This window comes from Gobius niger (genome assembly GCF_951799975.1).
Source record: "Gobius niger genome assembly, chromosome: 23".
NCBI lineage: Eukaryota > Metazoa > Chordata > Actinopteri > Gobiiformes > Gobiidae > Gobius > Gobius niger.
Genome location: NC_136874.1, coordinates 309,328 through 329,633, shown reverse-complemented (window position 1 = coordinate 329,633; position 20,306 = coordinate 309,328). Strand labels below are relative to the sequence as shown.

Sequence of the window (20,306 nt, the reverse complement as noted above, 5' to 3'; positions counted from 1 at the left end):
TGTTTGTTTATTTTGAAAGATTTTTGATCAAATCTGAAGTGAGTTGATCTGAAGTTAGTTGATGTTTCTCCTCTGAGTCAGAGTTCAGACGTTTCCTCTGTGTCTGAGTTTGTTTTCACACCTTTAAACATCTGTATCTGAGTGACTGTGGTTTATTTGGGGGAGTTTGACATTTCAACATGAACTCTTTAAAGGCTCTGGAGACTCAGTTACATCTCAATGACTCATATAATATATAATATATTATATAATACGCCTAACTTGTGGCGCACCCCTGCTACTGCGCGCAGAAAGCGCACTAGGAAACGAGGGAAGCGCAGCGGTGTTTTGGTGAAAATAAAGGCTTATTGGAGATCGCATGGATACTCTACACCTCGGAAACTGCCCGGGCTGAGGTGGCTTCAACCCGTTCTCTCTTCGCGCGTGGAATTGGGCCAGCGCTATCTGCCGCTGGAGACGCCACTGTTCAGACGCCAAACCGAGAGCCGCGGTGTGAACCTGGACTGTCTCAAGCCTCTGGGTCGGGGCTTGTCACTGGACCACGATGTCCTCACTCTTCACTTGGGCCTTATCAACGCTAGATCGATAGCTAACAAGACTTTTGTGCTTGGTGACTTGATCTCATCTCGTAATCTGGATGTTATGTTCATCACGGAAACTTGGCTGCAGACTGGTGAGTCCACGCCGTTCTCCGAGTTTCTTCCTCCCGGTTGTTCTTTTCTTAGCAAACCACGAACCTCTGGAAGAGGTGGAGGTTTAGCGTCAGTGTTTAAAACGCATTTACAATGCAGAGAAGTTACTTCTCAGTCATTTACCTCGTTTGAAGTACAGACTTTGATCATGAACACGGACCCCCCTGTCTGTTACGCGCTGGTGTATCGCCCACCTAGGTTCAATAAAGACTTTATCCAGGAGTTCTCTGACTTCCTAGCGGGGCTAATGCTAAGTCATGACCGTTTTATAATCAGCGGAGACTTTAATATCCACGTTTGTTGTGACTCTGCTCCGCTGACTAAAGACTTCCTGAATCTAATCGACTCTTTTGGTACAATCCGTGTCTGGCACAACGCACGAGAAAGGACATACACTTGATCTTGTACTCTCTTTTGGACTGACTTTGAATCTTACTGAAATCTGTGATGCACATATTTCTGATCATTTTGCTGTGCTCTTTAGTGTTTCACTCCCTAACGGCCAGGTGAAACCGTGCGCTCCTGAGCGTAAAGTGCGCACCATTCATTCACAAACAGCCGCACTTTTTTCTGTAGCTTTTAATGATGCTGCGCGTCATATGAGTGATTTTTCCTCTGATATGAGCCCTGATCATCTTTCATCTACTTTTAATTCTAAATGTACAATTATACTTGATGCAGTGGCTCCTTACAGGACGAAGCGTGCCAAACCAGTAACTGAACCATGGCTTAATGAAAACACTCGACAACTTAGACAGATGTGCAGACAAGCAGAAAGGAAATGGAAAAAAGATCGTCTTCAAGTTTCGTCTGAATTTTTAAGAGACAGACTAGTTGCTTATCAAAAAGCAGTAAAAACTGCAAAAGCTAATTTTCTGTCTAATCTTGTGTCCTGTAATGCTAAAAATCCCCAGTTTCTTTTTAAGACACTAAACAGGCTTATCAACCCATGTGATTCCTCTGGTCTTGTGCCTTCACCTCAACTTTGTGAGGATTTTATGGAGTTTTTCAATGAAAAAATTAATTCCATCAGGGCCGGTCTTGCTTCATCTGGCCTAAACAATCATGTCCCACAAACATGTCATACTTTTGACACCTTTGAGCCTGTGTCTTTATCCATTTTAACAAAGATTGTTCACAAAGTGCGCTCATCATTTTGTCCCATGGATAAAATTCCTCCAGGTCTCCTCAAGGAGGTTTTTGAATCCATTGGTCCGTGCATAGTTGATATGATCAATTCTTCCTTAAAATCTGGTTGTGTCCCAGTTGATTTTAAGCATGCTGTGGTGCAGCCTCTTTTAAAAAAGCCTAATCTGGACCCCACTACTTTGGCTAACTTCAGGCCTATATCTAAGCTGCCCTTCCTATCCAAAGTTCTTGAGAAGGCTGTTTATGAGCAGCTACAATCTTACATTGATCAAAACACCATTGCAGAAAAGTTCCAATCTGGTTTAAACCCTGTCATAGCACAGAGACTGCCCTTTTAAGAGTTTTTAATGATTTGTTTTTAACTGCTGACAGTGGAGTCCACTCTGTCCTCGTGCTCTTGGACTTAACTGTGGATCATGGCATTCTTTATCACGCCTTGAGCTGTCTGTGGGACTCAAAGGCACTGTTCTGAAATGGTTTGATTCATATTTAAAAGATAGAAGTTTTTCAGTTAATGTTGGCTCATGCTTCTCTTCTGTGTCACCTATTCATTGTGGAGTGCCTCAAGGGTCCATTTTAGGCCCTTTGTTATTTTCTCTGTATCTTCTTCCCCTTGGTCTGATTTTAGAGAAACACAAAGTTAGTTATCATGTTTATGCTGATGATTTGCAGATATATATGCCACTAAAGTCTAGCTCTGAGGGATCATTGAATCCTTTGTTGGATTGCATTCAAGAAGTTAAAATATGGATGGAGGCCAACTTTTTAAGTCTAAACAAAGATAAGACAGAAATTGTAATATTTGGAAATTCTTCTAATGTTCTCGACACTTGTGACAGCGCCATCGGCCCTCTAGCCTCTGTCACCCTTTTGCAAGGAATCTCGGTGTGTTTGTAGACAATGAAATTAAATTTGAGAAACATATAAATCATGTTGTCAAATCAAGCTTTTTCCATCTTAAAACCCTAAGCAAGGTAAAAAACTATCTACCTGCCTGTGACTTTGAGAAAGCCATTCATGCTTTTATAACTTCGCGACTTGATTATTGTAATTCTGTGTACACTGGTCTTGGTCAGCGTTCAATTCGTCGCCTTCAGGGGGCGCTAAACGCAGCCGCTCGTCTCCTTACAGGGACCAGAAAGAGACAGCACATCAGCCCTGTGTTAGCTGCTCTACACTGGCTCCCTGTGTATTATAGGATAAGGTTTAAGCTTTGACTTGTTGTCTTTAAATGTCTCCATGGTGCTGCTCCTCTGTATCTGTCTGAGCTTCTGGTACGTCACGTCCCTGCTCGGGCTCTGAGATCTGCTGATCTGCTGCTTTTAGAGGTTCCCCGCTCCAAATATGTGACTAAAGGGGACAGGGCTTTCTCTGTGGAATGACCTGCCTCTCCACATCAGAGCTGCACAGACACTTGAATATTTTAAATCTTTGCTTAAGACACACTTTTATGCAAAAGCTTTTAACACTGTCTAGCACATATCTGGCCAAATCTGAGCTGTTAGTGCTTTGCTGTTTTGTATATTGTGTTTTGTTTCTTATTATTATATTTCTATGTTGTTGTTTTTTTCTCTGTACTGTAGACCTTTTGTGAAGCACTTTGGTCAACAGCAGTTGTTTTAAATGTGCTATATAAATAAATTTGATTTGATTTGATTTGATATATAAAAAGTGACGACAACACAAAGATCCTTCTAGATGACTTTTGAAGGTCTTAGCTTTCAAACGAGTCGTCACTCTGGCCTGGAGGCGGTGACCTTTTAGATTTGAGTTTTTTATTTAAATCTTGTGTTTTTTGTTTCAGTACGAGGAGATCCCGCCCAGACCCTCCCCCAGACCCGCCCACAGACCCGCCCACAGCCCCGCCCACAGACCCGCCCACAGCCCCGCCCCCAGACTCCAGCCTGGTCCAGACGTCTGTGTCTACTCCATGGCGCAGCATCCAAACAGACTGTGACTCAGGGGTTAGACTGTGGCACATGTGCAGCTCTGTGACACTTTGAATGTGAAGTATTTATGAAGAGAATGTTTAGAAACAAATAAGAGACGCTTTGGTTTAATAATTACATATTCATGAGTTATTACCATGTTATTACTGTTATTACTGTTATTACTGCACCACATGATCTCAGGGAGGAGGAGCTTATTTCTTATGATTCTTTCTGAATATTCATTTATTCTGTATATTAACTTAAGAGATAAGATAAGATGATACTTTATTGATCTCACAGATGGAGAAATTGCATTCGATGAGGAGCATCCGGCAGCAGCACCATTCAGTGCACCACTCTTTTATTCTCTTTATTCTGAATATTTCTTCTCCTTTTTTCCAAATGTTTTTCCTGGTTTTTGCCTCTGAGGCTCATGTTTTCGCCTCTGAGGCTCACGTTTTCCCTGTTTTCGCCTCTCAGGCTCATGTTTTCGACTCTGTGGGACAAATACAGTCACTGATGAACAAAAGTCTAAATGTTTCCCTGGTCTTTGTGACTCTCATGACTCTGGTTCCAACATCACCTCCTGTTTCTGAAGAATGTCTCACATTTTGAGGAAACGCTCAGGCCTGAGTTCATCTGAGCTGAAGAGGAGACGCTGAACTTTAGGACAGTTTTTGTTTCATGTGATTCAGCCTCAGGAGTGACAGAGAAATGGAGTCAAACCCGTGACGGGCAGATGTTTCCTCAGTCTGTGTTAGTGAGCGTATGTCGCCCCCTGGTGGTGAAAAGGCTTCACAGCAGCGAGTCTGCAGAGCACTGACTTCATTGATCTATTTATGTTCCTTCAGGAGGAGAAGCGCGTCTTCAGGACTGAGCTGTAACTGAGAGAAAAGAGCAGAAAGAGGAAAGAAACAAATACATGAGAATGAATGAAATACTCATTAGGACCAACATGTACTGAAGTAAAAGTATCAGATAATATGTATTAAAGTATTTGATCTGCTTCATTTATAACACTCTGTAAATGACGTGATGATATTCCCACATTTCACTCATTGCTTCATCAGTGTTTTGTTTTATTTTGTAAAAAGCACAGGTTAAGCTTTTATGTTGAAGGAGCTCAGAGACGGTGCCGTAAAGCGGAAGTAACTGTCGTAAAGCAGCACGTGACGGGTGGCGAGCTCTGTGTTTGTGGAAGCTCGTGGTTCTTCAGCTCCAGGTCCGCGGGGGAGGGGGGGGGGACCCTAACCCACTTTAGCATAGGAACCTCTGATGCTAACTATCATAGCCACTTTAGCATAGGGACCTCTGATGCTAACTATCATGGCCACTTTAGCATAGGGACCTCTGATGCTAACTATCATAGCCACTTTAGCATAGGGACCTCTGATGCTAACTATCAAAGCTACTTTAACATAGGGACCTCTGATGCTAACTATCATGGCCACTTTAGCATAGGGACCTCTGATGCTAACTATCATGGCCACTTTAGCATAGGGACCTCTGATGCTAACTATCATGGCCACTTTAGCATAGGGACCTCTGATGCTAACTATCATGGCCACTTTAGCATAGGGACCTCTGATGCTAACTATCATAGCCACTTTAGCATAGGGACCTCTGATGCTAACTATCATGGCCACTTTAGCATAGGGACCTCTGATGCTAACTATCATAGCCACTTTAGCATAGGGACCTCTGATGCTAACTATCAAAGCTACTTTAACATAGGGACCTCTGATGCTAACTATCATGGCCACTTTAGCATAGGGACCTCTGATGCTAACTATCATGGCCACTTTAGCATAGGGACCTCTGATGCTAACTATCATAGCCACTTTAGCATAGGGACCTCTGATGCTAACTATCATGGCCACTTTAGCATAGGGACCTCTGATGCTAACTATCATGGCCACTTTAGCATAGGGACCTCTGATGCTAACTATCATGGCCACTTTAGCATAGGGACCTCTGATGCTAACTATCATAGCCACTTTAGCATAGGGACCTCTGGTGCTAACTATCATGGCCACTTTAGCATAGGGACCTCTGATGCTAACTATCATAGTCACTTTAGCATAGTGACCTCTGATGCTAACTATCATAGCCACTTTAGCATAGGGACCTCTGGTGCTAACTATCATAGCCACTTTAGCATAGGGACCTCTGGTGCTAACTATCATAGTCACTTTAGCATAGGGACCTCTGGTGCTAACTATCATAGCCACTTTAGCATAGGGACCTCTTATGCTAACTATCATAGCCACTTTAGCATAGGGACCTCTGATGCTAACTATCATAGCCACTTTAGCATAGGGACCTCTGATGCTAACTATCATAGCCACTTTAGCATAGGGACCTCTTATGCTAACTATCATAGCCACTTTAGCATAGGGACCTCTGGTGCTAACTATCATAGCCACTTTAGCATAGGGACCTCTGGTGCTAACTATCATAGCCACTTTAGCATAGGGACCTCTGATGCTAACTATCATAGCCACTATAGCATAGGGACCTCTGGTGCTAACTATCATAGCCACTTTAGCATAGGGACCTTTGATGCTAACTCTCATAGCCACTTTAGCATAGGGACCTCTGATGCTAACTATCATGGCCACTTTAGCATAGGGACCTCTGATGCTAACTATCATGGCCACTTTAGCATAGGGACCTCTGATGCTAACTATCATGGCCACTTTAGCATAGGGACCTCTGATGCTAACTATCATAGCCACTTTAGCATAGGGACCTCTGATGCTAACTATCATAGCCACTTTAGCATAGGGACCTCTGATGCTAACTATCAAAGCTACTTTAACATAGGGACCTCTGATGCTAACTATCATAGCCACTTTAGCATAGGGACCTCTGGTGCTAACTACCATAGCCACTTTAGCATAGGGGCCTCTGGTGCTAACTATCATAGCCACTTTAGCATAGGGACCTCTGGTGCTAACTATCATAGCCACTTTAGCATAGGGACCTCTGGTGCTAGCTATCATAGCCACTTTAGCATAGGGACCTCTGATGCTAACTATCACAGCCACTTTAGCATAGGGACCTCTGGTGCTAACTGTCATAGCCACTTTAGCATAGGGACCTCTGGTGCTAACTATCATAGCCACTTTAGCATAGGGACCTCTGGTGCTAACTATCATACCCACTTTAGCATAGGGACCTCTGGTGCTAACTATCATACCCACTTTAGCATAGGGACCTCTGATGCTAACTATCATAGCCACTTTAGCATAGGGACCTCTGATGCTAACTATCATAGCCACTTTAGCATAGGGACCTCTGATGCTAACTATCATACCCACTTTAGCATAGGGACCTCTGATGCTAACTATCATAGCCACTTTAGCATAGGGACCTCTGATGCTAACTATCATACCCACTTTAGCATAGGGACCTCTGATGCTAACTATCATACCCACTTTAGCATAGGGACCTCTGATGCTAACTATCATACCCACTTTAGCATAGGGACCTCTGATGCTAACTATCATAGCCACTTTAGCATAGGGACCTCTGATGCTAACTATCATAGCCACTTTAGCATAGGGACCTCTGATGCTAACTATCATGGCCACTTTAGCATAGGGACCTCTGATGCTAACTATCATAGCCACTTTAGCATAGGGACCTCTGATGCTAACTATCATGGCCACTTTAGCATAGGGACCTCTGGTGCTAACTATCATAGCCACTTTAGCATAGGGACCTCTGATGCTAACTATCATGGCCACTTTAGCATAGGGACCTCTGATGCTAACTATCATGGCCACTTTAGCATAGTGACCTCTGATGCTAACTATCATGGCCACTTTAGCATAGGGACCTCTGGTGCTAACTATCATGGCCACTTTAGCATAGGGACCTCTGATGCTAACTATCATGGCCACTTTAGCATAGGGACCTCTGGTGCTAACTATCATAGTCACTTTAGCATAGGGACCTCTGGTGCTAACTATCATAGCCACTTTAGCATAGGGACCTCTTATGCTAACTATCATAGCCACTTTAGCATAGGGACCTCTGATGCTAACTATCATAGCCACTTTAGCATAGGGACCTCTGGTGCTAACTATCATAGCCACTTTAGCATAGGGACCTCTTGTGCTAACTATCATAGCCACTTTAGCATAGGGACCTCTGGTGCTAACTATCATAGCCACTTTAGCATAGGGACCTCTGGTGCTAACTATCATAGCCACTTTAGCATAGGGACCTCTGATGCTAACTATCATAGCCACTTTAGCATAGGGACCTCTGGTGCTAACTATCATAGCCACTTTAGCATAGGGACCTTTGATGCTAACTATCATAGCCACTTTAGCATAGGGACCTTTGATGCTAACTCTCATAGCCACTTTAGCATAGGGACCTCTGATGCTAACTATCATGGCCACTTTAGCATAGGGACCTCTGATGCTAACTATCATGGCCACTTTAGCATAGGGACCTCTGATGCTAACTATCATGGCCACTTTAGCATAGGGACCTCTGATGCTAACTATCATGGCCACTTTAGCATAGGGACCTCTGATGCTAACTATCATGGCCACTTTAGCATAGGGACCTCTGATGCTAACTATCAAAGCTACTTTAACATAGGGACCTCTGGTGCTAACTATCATAGCCACTTTAGCATAGGGACCTCTGGTGCTAACTATCATAGCCACTTTAGCATAGGGACCTCTGGTGCTAACTATCATAGCCACTTTAGCATAGGGACCTCTGATGCTAACTATCATAGCCACTTTAGCATAGGGACCTCTGGTGCTAACTATCATAGCCACTTTAGCATAGGGACCTTTGATGCTAACTCTCATAGCCACTTTAGCATAGGGACCTCTGATGCTAACTATCATGGCCACTTTAGCATAGGGACCTCTGATGCTAACTATCATGGCCACTTTAGCATAGGGACCTCTGATGCTAACTATCATGGCCACTTTAGCATAGGGACCTCTGATGCTAACTATCATAGCCACTTTAGCATAGGGACCTCTGATGCTAACTATCATAGCCACTTTAGCATAGGGACCTCTGATGCTAACTATCAAAGCTACTTTAACATAGGGACCTCTGATGCTAACTATCATAGCCACTTTAGCATAGGGACCTCTGGTGCTAACTACCATAGCCACTTTAGCATAGGGACCTCTGATGCTAACTATCACAGCCACTTTAGCATAGGGACCTCTGGTGCTAACTGTCATAGCCACTTTAGCATAGGGACCTCTGGTGCTAACTATCATAGCCACTTTAGCATAGGGACCTCTGGTGCTAACTATCATACCCACTTTAGCATAGGGACCTCTGATGCTAACTATCATACCCACTTTAGCATAGGGACCTCTGATGCTAACTATCATAGCCACTTTAGCATAGGGACCTCTGATGCTAACTATCATAGCCACTTTAGCATAGGGACCTCTGATGCTAACTATCATACCCACTTTAGCATAGGGACCTCTGATGCTAACTATCATAGCCACTTTAGCATAGGGACCTCTGATGCTAACTATCATACCCACTTTAGCATAGGGACCTCTGATGCTAACTATCATACCCACTTTAGCATAGGGACCTCTGATGCTAACTATCATACCCACTTTAGCATAGGGACCTCTGATGCTAACTATCATAGCCACTTTAGCATAGGGACCTCTGATGCTAACTATCATAGCCACTTTAGCATAGGGACCTCTGATGCTAACTATCATGGCCACTTTAGCATAGGGACCTCTGATGCTAACTATCATAGCCACTTTAGCATAGGGACCTCTGATGCTAACTATCATGGCCACTTTAGCATAGGGACCTCTGGTGCTAACTATCATAGCCACTTTAGCATAGGGACCTCTGATGCTAACTATCATGGCCACTTTAGCATAGGGACCTCTGATGCTAACTATCATGGCCACTTTAGCATAGTGACCTCTGATGCTAACTATCATGGCCACTTTAGCATAGGGACCTCTTGTGCTAACTATCATGGCCACTTTAGCATAGGGACCTCTGATGCTAACTATCATGGCCACTTTAGCATAGGGACCTCTGGTGCTAACTATCATAGTCACTTTAGCATAGGGACCTCTGGTGCTAACTATCATAGCCACTTTAGCATAGGGACCTCTTATGCTAACTATCATAGCCACTTTAGCATAGGGACCTCTGATGCTAACTATCATAGCCACTTTAGCATAGGGACCTCTGGTGCTAACTATCATAGCCACTTTAGCATAGGGACCTCTTGTGCTAACTATCATAGCCACTTTAGCATAGGGACCTCTGGTGCTAACTATCATAGCCACTTTAGCATAGGGACCTCTGGTGCTAACTATCATAGCCACTTTAGCATAGGGACCTCTGATGCTAACTATCATAGCCACTTTAGCATAGGGACCTCTGGTGCTAACTATCATAGCCACTTTAGCATAGGGACCTTTGATGCTAACTATCATAGCCACTTTAGCATAGGGACCTTTGATGCTAACTCTCATAGCCACTTTAGCATAGGGACCTCTGATGCTAACTATCATGGCCACTTTAGCATAGGGACCTCTGATGCTAACTATCATGGCCACTTTAGCATAGGGACCTCTGATGCTAACTATCATGGCCACTTTAGCATAGGGACCTCTGATGCTAACTATCATGGCCACTTTAGCATAGGGACCTCTGATGCTAACTATCATGGCCACTTTAGCATAGGGACCTCTGATGCTAACTATCATGGCCACTTTAGCATAGGGACCTCTGATGCTAACTATCAAAGCTACTTTAACATAGGGACCTCTGGTGCTAACTATCATAGCCACTTTAGCATAGGGACCTCTGATGCTAACTATCACAGCCACTTTAGCATAGGGACCTCTGGTGCTAACTATCATACCCACTTTAGCATAGGGACCTCTGGTGCTAACTATCATACCCACTTTAGCATAGGGACCTCTGGTGCTAACTATCATACCCACTTTAGCATAGGGACCTCTGGTGCTAACTATCATACCCACTTTAGCATAGGGACCTCTGATGCTAACTATCATAGCCACTTTAGCATAGGGACCTCTGATGCTAACTATCATACCCACTTTAGCATAGGGACCTCTGATGCTAACTATCATAGCCACTTTAGCATAGGGACCTCTGATGCTAACTATCATACCCACTTTAGCATAGGGACCTCTGGTGCTAACTATCATACCCACTTTAGCATAGGGACCTCTGATGCTAACTATCATAGCCACTTTAGCATAGGGACCTCTGATGCTAACTATCATACCCACTTTAGCATAGGGACCTCTGGTGCTAACTATCATACCCACTTTAGCATAGGGACCTCTGATGCTAACTATCATAGCCACTTTAGCATAGGGACCTCTGATGCTAACTATCATACCCACTTTAGCATAGGGACCTCTGATGCTAACTATCATAGCCACTTTAGCATAGGGACCTCTGATGCTAACTATCATAGCCACTTTAGCATAGGGACCTCTGATGCTAACTATCATAGCCACTGCTGTAGCTTTAAGAAACAGCTGCTGAAATAAAATAACACTAAAGGGAAATGTTTGGATCATTTGGATTTATTTTTCTCCTTAAATGTCTTTGTTTGGACACTATGTTGCTGTTGGACACTAGGGGGCGACATGCACTTTTGTTTGGCCTGCGCTCCACCAATAACTTTAAAGAAGAAGAAAAACAGCTGTTGGTGATGTCACTTCCCTTTCCCCTGTTTAAGGACGGATTGTGCAAATGCAGCTGAAGCTCTAGTTCCCGAACTGCACAGATCTAACAGTCGACCCATGAAAGGTTCAGGGTCAGAGGTCCGTGTCAGAGCAAAGGTTAAGGGTCAGAGGTCAGAGCTTAGAGGCTGTGATGTGATGGTTTCAGACGCAGCCTCAGTTTAGTCCTGGTCTTTCCTCCTCATGACGTCACAGACGTTTGTTGTTGAAGAAGCTGCTCAGAGTCATGAGACTCAGTCATGAGGATCTGCCCCGACAGGACTGAAGGAGGACTAAAGGAGGACTAGACCAGGACTGAAGGAGGACTGAAGGAGGACTGAAGCAGGACTAAACCAGGACTAAAGGAGGACTGAAGGAGGACTGAAGGAGGACTAAAGGAGGACTAAAGGAGGACTAAAGGAGGACTAGACCAGGACTAAACCAGGACTAAAGGAGGACTAAAGGTGGACTGAAGGAGGACTAAAGAAGGACTAGACCAGGACTAAAGAAGGACTAGACCAGGACTAAACCAGGACTAAAGGAAGACTAGACCAGGACTAAACCAGGACTAAAGGAAGACTAGACCAGGACTGAAGGAGGACTAAAGGAGGACTGAAGGAGGACTAAACCAAGTCAAAGACCAGGGGCTGAACCAGGCCTCGAGCAGGTCTTGCAGCAGGTCTTGGAGCAGGTCTTGGAGCTGGTCTTGGAGCAGGTCTTGGAGCCGGTCTTGGAGCAGGTCTTGGAGCAGGTCTTGGAGCAGGTCTTGGAGCAGGTCTTGGAGCAGGTCTTGCAGCAGGTCTTGGAGCAGGTCTTGGAGCAGGTCTTGTTCTGGGTCTGAGGGTGAAGGAGATGGAGAAGTGTTTGTGTTGTTTTCTGGGTAAACGTGCTCCAGGTGAGGCTGAGGATGAAGAGGATGAAGAGGATCAGGAGGATCAGGAGGAGGAGCAGCTCCCGGACTCCTCAGAGGTCAGTGCAGCTGCAGATCATTAACTCCATCAGGAGGACACACTCCAGATGTTTCCACATGTTCCTCTGTCTGTCTTATTTACATGAATCAGTTCTGCTTCAACATCTGTCTCTCAGTCCAGTCTCAGTCTCTCAGTCTCTGTCTCTCAGTCCAGTCTCAGTCTCTCAGTCTCTGTCTCTCAGTCCAGTCTCAGTCTCTCAGTCTCTGTCTCTCAGTCTCTGTCTCTCAGTCTCAGTCTCTCAGTCTCAGTCTCTCAGTCTCTGTCGCTCAGTCTCTGTCTCTCAGTCCAGTCTCAGTCTCTCAGTCTCTGTCTCTCAGTCCAGTCTCAGTCTCTCAGTCTCTGTCTCTCAGTCCAGTCTCAGTCTCTCAGTCTCTGTCTCTCAGTCCAGTCTCAGTCTCTCAGTCTCTGTCTCTCAGTCTCAGTCTCTCAGTCTCTGTCGCTCAGTCTCTGTCTCTCAGTCTCAGTCTCTCAGTCTCAGTCTCTCAGTCTCTGTCGCTCAGTCTCTGTCTCTCAGTCTCTCAGTCTCAGTCTCTCAGTCTCTGTCTCTCAGTCCAGTCTCAGTCTCTCAGTCTCTGTCTCTCAGTCCAGTCTCTGTCTCTCAGTCCAGTCTCTGTCTCTCAGTCTCTGTCTCTCAGTCCAGTCTCTGTCTCTCAGTCTCTGTCTCTCAGTCCAGTCTCTGTCTCTCAGTCTCTGTCTCTCAGTCCAGTCTCTGTCCCTCAGTCTCTGTCTCTCAGTCTCTGTCTCTCAGTCTCTGTCTCTCAGTCCAGTCTCTGTCTCTCAGTCCAGTCTCTGTCTCTCCAGTCTCTGTCTCTCAGTCCAGTCTCTGTCTCTCAGTCCAGTCTCTGTCTCTCAGTCCAGTCTCTGTCTCTCAGTCTCTGTCTCTCAGTCCAGTCTCTGTCTCTCAGTCTCTGTCTCTCAGTCCAGTCTCTGTCCCTCAGTCTCTGTCTCTCAGTCTCTGTCTCTCAGTCTCTGTCTCTCAGTCCAGTCTCTGTCTCTCAGTCCAGTCTCTGTCTCTCAGTCCAGTCTCTGTCTCTCAGTCTCTGTCTCTCAGTCCAGTCTCTGTCTCTCAGTCTCTGTCTCTCAGTCTCTGTCTCTCAGTCCAGTCTCTGTCTCTCAGTCTCTGTCTCTCAGTCCAGTCTCTGTCTCTCAGTCCAGTCTCTGTCTCTCAGTCTCTGTCTCTCAGTCTCTGTCTCTCAGTCTCTGTCTCTCAGTCTCTGTCTCTCAGTCCAGTCTCTGTCTCTCAGTCCAGTCTCTGTCTCTCAGTCTCTGTCTCTCAGTCCAGTCTCTGTCTCTCAGTCTCTGTCTCTCAGTCTCTGTCTCTCAGTCTCTGTCTCTCAGTCTCTGTCTCTCAGTCCAGTCTCTGTCTCTCAGTCTCTGTCTCTCAGTCCAGTCTCTGTCTCTCAGTCCAGTCTCTGTCTCTCAGTCTCTGTCTCTCAGTCTCTGTCTCTCAGTCTCTGTCTCTCAGTCTCTGTCTCTCAGTCCAGTCTCTGTCTCTCAGTCTCTGTCTCTCAGTCCAGTCTCTGTCTCTCAGTCTCTGTCTCTCAGTCTCTGTCTCTCAGTCCAGTCTCTGTCTCTCAGTCCAGTCTCTGTCTCTCAGTCCAGTCTCTGTCTCTCAGTCTCTGTCTCTCAGTCCAGTCTCTGTCTCTCAGTCTCTGTCTCTCAGTCTCTGTCTCTCAGTCCAGTCTCTGTCTCTCAGTCCAGTCTCTGTCTCTCAGTCCAGTCTCTGTCTGTCAGTCTCTGTCTCTCAGTCTCTGTCTCTCAGTCTCTCAGTCTCTCAGTCTCTGTCTCTCAGTCCAGTCTCTGTCTCTCAGTCTCTGTCTCTCAGTCCAGTCTCTGTCTCTCAGTCCAGTCTCTGTCCCTCAGTCCGGTCCGGATCCGAGCTGGTTCCACAGTTTGCAGCTCAGGACGTCCCGGAGGAGAGAGCGCAGCAACAGTGACCCCTACAGGAGCCGCACGGAGGAGCAGCTCTTCACATGGGTGAGTCAGACAGAGGGTTAGGCTCTCCCTCACAGGCAGGGGGGGCTCTTCCTCACGTCCTCAGAACATGTGGGAGCTTCCCAAAGACAGGGGGCTCTTCCTCACAGGGCGCTCTTCCTCACAGACAGGGGGCGCTCTCCCTCACAGACAGGGGGCTCTTCCTCACAGACAGGGGGCTCTTCCTCACAGACAGGGGGCTCTTCCTCACAGACAGGGGGCTCTTCCTCACAGACAGGGGGCTCTTCCTCACAGACAGGGGGCTCTTCCTCACAGACAGGGGGCGCTCTCCCTCACAGAGAGGGGGCGCTCTTCCTCACAGGGGGCGCTCTCCCTCACAGACAGGGGGCTCTTCCTCACAGGGGGCGCTCTTCCTCACAGACAGGGGGCTCTTCCTCACAGGGGGCGCTCTCCCTCACAGACAGGGCGCTCTCCCTCACAGACAGAGGGCGCTCTCCCTCACAGACAGGGCGCTCTCCCTCACAGACAGAGGGTTAAGCTCTTCCTCACAGACAGGGGGCGCTCTCCCTCACAGCTGATGCTCTTCCTGTCTTTGCAGAGGCCGGGCTTTAAGTTCGGGACGTCCCACTCGTACCTGAGTCTGGAGAAGCTCGGGGAAGGAGCCTACGCCCAGGTCTACAAGGGCATCAGCAGGTCCTCCATGTTCTACCAGTATATTCAGGATTAACCCAGGTCTACAAGGGCATCAGCAGGTCCATGTTCTACCAGTATATTCAGGATTAACCCAGGTCTACAAGGGCATCAGCAGGTCCATGTTCTACCAGTATATTCAGGATTAACCCAGGTCTACAAGGGCATCAGCAGGTCCATGTTCTACCAGTATATTCAGGATTAACGGGCAGCTGGTGGCCCTGAGGCTCCAGTCCTTGTCGTTGCCTGTGTATAACCTGTATATAACCTGTATATGACCTGTGTATTCAGGATTAACGGGCAGCTGGTGGCCCTGAAGGTCATCCCCACGGCCCTGCAGGAGGGCGTCCCCTTCACGGCGATCCGAGAGGCGTCTCTGCTGAAGAAGCTCAAACACAATAACGTGGTTTTACTTCACGACATCTGCCAAACGCCCGACGCTCTGACCTTCGTCTTCGAATACGTCGTGAGGGAAACTTATTTCACACTTTATGAGCTTTTCCTGATCCTCTGTTTCCACTGAGCCTCCTTCACTGAGGTTTCAGAGGGTTTAAAGGGGGGGGTCACATAGCACCAGTCTATATCTCACTACAATGATACAAACCTTCTGTTGGTCTGTAAATGCAGTAAATTAGAATAACTGCCTTGTATAAAATGTCTCTCTCAAAATGGCTGTAGTGAATGTCTTGAAATAGGCCTCTGTCTCTTTAAGAACCTCTGAGCCTTTAGACACGCCCCCTCCACACGCTGTCTGTGGCATCAGTGGGGAGGGGGTTCTGCTGAGGAGCAGTGGTTGGTTACTCGGCTGGTGACCAAAGCTCGGAGGCGTCTCCAGGAGGTGGGGGCGTTCCTAGGAGGACTCAGGCAAACCTATCCCTAAAATGGCCGCCATCAGAGTTTTTACAGATTACTCAAAATGGCCGCCGTCAGAGTTTATACAGATTACTCAGAAATACTAGCCTGGCTAACACCAGACTAAAATCACAAGTGATATTTAGTCAGGGGACCACCAATTCATTTTCTCGTAGGAGAGGTGTGGTTTACGATCGTCCATAGTCGTTTATTGGGCGATACGAAAAAAAAAAAAAAAAGTCTCTTGCGTCTGCACGTAGCCCCAGCCAATCATATCATCGTATGAGATGACGTATGACGTACCCGCTGTAAACTTTTGAGCTAAATTATTTAGAACAAGGTCTAAAGCTTGATCAAAAAATACCATCGTGTCTGCTGCTGTCACGTTGGATCCGTAAATAAACTTTTTTTTTAATTATCCGTAAATAAACTACAAGCTTCCATATATCGAATAGTGCGTCATCGTCTTGCCGTCCCTCCTCGCTCTGTGATTGGTTCCCAAATCCACCGGAGATTTGGCCATGGTCCCCAGGCTGTTGTGCAGTTCGAAATAATTCGAGCGCACACAGCAGCCTGGTGTTAGCCAGGTTACAGAAATACGTGAATGTGCCAAGGCAACACTTCAGCCATGTTTTTAATGAGGGAGTGACAGAATAACAGGATGGAAAGCTGGAAAAAGTCCATTTTGCAGAATACCCCCCCTTTAAAAAACAAAAAGACTTTAAAGGGACTATACAGAGTTTAAAAGTGTTCCAGCCTCGTCCTCATGAGCTCAGACCTGTTAATATAGAAGCTGCAGTTACACGCGTGACCTGAGGGGGCAGGAGTGAGTCTTTAAAGGGAGTGTAGTTTCTCTATAGTCGAGTGAAATCCATGTAGTTTTGTGTTTTTGCAGCAGACGGATCTGTCCCAGTACCTGCAGCAACACCCGGGGGGGCTGAGCCCACACAACACCAGGGTGAGGAGAATAACTCTGTTATTACTGTTATTACTACTGTTACTACTGTTATTACTACTGTTAATACTGTTATTACTACTGTTATTACTACTGTTATTATTACTGTTATTACTACTGTTAATACCACTAACCCTAACCTAACCCGTGTCTGTAGTTGTTTAGTTTCTTTGTCTCTGTAGTTGTTTAGTTTCTTTGTGTCTGTAGTTGTTTAGTTTCTTTGTGTCTGTAGTTGTTTAGTTTCTTTGTGTCTCTGTAGTTGTTTAGTTTCTTTGTCTCTGTAGTTGTTTAGTTTCTTTGTCTCTGTAGTTGTTTAGTTTCTTTGTGTCTGTAGTTGTTTAGTTTCTTTGTGTCTGTAGTTGTTTAGTTTCTTTGTCTCTGTAGTTGTTTAGTTTCTGTGTCTCTGTAGTTGTTTAGTTTCTTTGTGTCTGTAGTTGTTTAGTTTCTTTGTGTCTGTAGTTGTTTAGTTTCTTTGTGTCTGTAGTTGTTTAGTTTCTTTGTGTCTGTAGTTGTTTAGTTTCTGTGTCTCTGTAGTTGTTTAGTTTCTTTGTGTCTGTAGTTGTTTAGTTTCTTTGTGTCTGTAGTTGTTTAGTTTCTTTGTCTCTGTAGTTGTTTAGTTTCTTTGTGTCTGTAGTTGTTTAGTTTCTTTGTGTCTCTGTAGTTGTTTCGTTTCTTTGTGTCTGTAGTTGTTTAGTTTCTTTGTGTCTGTAGTTGTTTAGTTTCTTTGTGTCTCTGTAGTTGTTTAGTTTCTTTGTGTCTCTGTAGTTGTTTAGTTTCTGTGTCTCTGTAGTTGTTTAGTTTCTTTGTCTCTGTAGTTGTTTAGTTTCTTTGTGTCTGTAGTTGTTTAGTTTCTTTGTGTCTGTAGTTGTTTAGTTTCTTTGTGTCTCTGTAGTTGTTTAGTTTCTTTGTGTCTCTGTAGTTGTTTAGTTTCTGTGTCTCTGTAGTTGTTTAGTTTCTTTGTGTCTGTAGTTGTTTAGTTTCTGTGTCTCTGTAGTTGTTTAGTTTCTTTGTCTCTGTAGTTGTTTAGTTTCTTTGTCTCTGTAGTTGTTTAGTTTCTTTGTGTCTCTGTAGTTGTTTAGTTTCTTTGTCTCTGTAGTTGTTTAGTTTCTGTGTCTCTGTAGTTGTTTAGTTTCTGTGTCTCTGTAGTTGTTTAGTTTCTTTGTCTCTGTAGTTGTTTAGTTTCTGTGTCTCTGTAGTTGTTTAGTTTCTGTGTCTCTGTAGTTGTTTAGTTTCTTTGTCTCTGTAGTTGTTTAGTTTCTGTGTCTCTGTAGTTGTTTAGTTTCTGTGTCTCTGTAGTTGTTTAGTTTCTTTGTCTCTGTAGTTGTTTAGTTTCTTTGTGTCTCTGTAGTTGTTTAGTTTCTTTGTCTCTGTAGTTGTTTAGTTTCTTTGTCTCTGTAGTTGTTTAGTCTCTTTGTCTCTGTAGTTGTTTAGTTTCTTTGTGTCTGTAGTTGTTTAGTTTCTTTGTCTCTGTAGTTGTTTAGTTTCTTTGTGTCTGTAGTTGTTTAGTTTCTTTGTCTCTGTAGTTGTTTAGTTTCTTTGTGTCTGTAGTTGTTTAGTTTCTTTGTGTCTTTAGTTGTTTAGTTTCTTTGTGTCTCTGTAGTTGTTTAGTTTCTTTGTGTCTGTAGTTGTTTAGTTTCTTTGTGTCTGTAGTTGTTTAGTTTCTTTGTGTCTTTAGTTGTTTAGTTTCTTTGTGTCTCTGTAGTTGTTTAGTTTCTTTGTGTCTGTAGTTGTTTAGTTTCTTTGTCTCTGTAGTTGTTTAGTTTCTTTGTGTCTTTAGTTGTTTAGTTTCTTTGTGTCTCTGTAGTTGTTTAGTTTCTTTGTGTCTGTAGTTGTTTAGTTTCTTTGTCTCTGTAGTTGTTTAGTTTCTTTGTCTCTGTAGTTGTTTAGTTTCTTTGTCTCTGTAGTTGTTTAGTTTCTTTGTCTCTGTAGTTGTTTAGTTTCTTTGTCTCTGTAGTTGTTTAGTTTCTTTGTCTCTGTAGTTGTTTAGTTTCTTTGTCTCTGTAGTTGTTTAGTTTCTTTGTCTCTGTAGTTGTTTAGTTTCTTTGTCTCTGTAGTTGTTTAGTTTCTTTGTCTCTGTAGTTGTTTAGTTTCTTTGTGTCTGTAGTTGTTTAGTTTCTTTGTGTCTCTGTAGTTGTTTAGTTTCTTTGTGTCTCTGTAGTTGTTTAGTTTCTTTGTGTCTCTGTAGTTGTTTAGTTTCTTTGTGTCTGTAGTTGTTTAGTTTCTTTGTGTCTGTAGTTGTTTAGTTTCTTTGTCTCTCTGTAGTTGTTTAGTTTCTTTGTGTCTGTAGTTGTTTAGTTTCTTTGTCTCTGTAGTTGTTTAGTTTCTTTGTCTCTGTAGTTGTTTAGTTTCTTTGTGTCTGTAGTTGTTTAGTTTCTTTGTGTCTCTGTAGTTGTTTAGTTTCTTTGTGTTTGTAGTTGTTTAGTTTCTTTGTGTCTGTAGTTGTTTAGTTTCTTTGTGTCTCTGTAGTTGTTTAGTTTCTTTGTGTGTCTGTAGTTGTTTAGTTTCTTTGTCTCTGTAGGTGTTTAGTTTCTTTGTCTCTGTAGTTGTTTAGTTTCTTTGTCTCTGTAGTTGTTTAGTTTCTTTGTGTCTCTGTAGTTGTTTAGTTTCTTTGTCTCTGTAGTTGTTTAGTTTCTTTTTGTCTCTGTAGTTGTTTAGTTTCTTTGTCTCTGTAGTTGTTTAGTTTCTTTGTGTCTGTAGTTGTTTAGTTTCTTTGTGTCTGTAGTTGTTTAGTTTCTTTGTGTCTGTAGTTGTTTAGTTTCTTTGTGTCTGTAGTTGTTTAGTTTCTTTGTGTCTCTGTAGTTGTTTAGTTTCTTTGTGTCTGTAGTTGTTTAGTTTCTTTGTGTCTGTAGTTGTTTAGTTTCTGTGTCTCTGTAGTTGTTTAGTTTCTTTGTGTCTGTAGTTGTTTAGTTTCTGTGTCTCTGTAGTTGTTTAGTTTCTTTGTCTCTGTAGTTGTTTAGTTTCTTTGTGTCTGTAGTTGTTTAGTTTCTTTGTGTCTGTAGTTGTTTAGTTTCTTTGTGTCTGTAGTTGTTTAGTTTCTTTGTGTCTGTAGTTGTTTAGTTTCTTTGTCTCTGTAGTTGTTTAGTTTCTTTGTGTCTGTAGTTGTTTAGTTTCTTTGTGTCTCTGTAGTTGTTTAGTTTCTTTGTGTCTGTAGTTGTTTAGTTTCTTTGTGTCTCTGTAGTTGTTTAGTTTCTTTGTGTTTGTAGTTGTTTAGTTTCTTTGTGTCTCTGTAGTTGTTTAGTTTCTTTGTGTCTCTGTAGTTGTTTAGTTTCTTTGTCTCTGTAGTTGTTTAGTTTCTTTGTGTCTCTGTAGTTGTTTAGTTTCTTTGTGTCTCTGTAGTTGTTTAGTTTCTTTGTCTCTGTAGTTGTTTAGTTTCTTTGTGTCTCTGTAGT

At 43.9% G+C, this 20,306-nt stretch overlaps 1 protein-coding gene across 1 annotated transcript in view; it reads left to right on the top strand.

Annotated features, from left to right (window-relative positions):
* Positions 1–3,080: 3,080 nt before the first annotated feature.
* The window catches only part of LOC306981912 (cyclin-dependent kinase 15-like), a gene marked incomplete at its 5' end in the record, with an annotated part of 34,154 nt that continues 16,928 nt past the window's right edge, over positions 3,081–20,306 (top strand). The window contains 6 exons of the mRNA XM_079581651.1: positions 3,081–3,115; positions 3,646–3,794; positions 14,311–14,462; positions 15,019–15,113; positions 15,402–15,576; positions 16,858–16,920. Of these exons, the coding sequence (XP_079437777.1) occupies positions 3,081–3,115; positions 3,646–3,794; positions 14,311–14,462; positions 15,019–15,113; positions 15,402–15,576; positions 16,858–16,920 (669 nt within the window). The remainder of the gene's footprint in view (positions 3,116–3,645; positions 3,795–14,310; positions 14,463–15,018; positions 15,114–15,401; positions 15,577–16,857; positions 16,921–20,306) is intronic.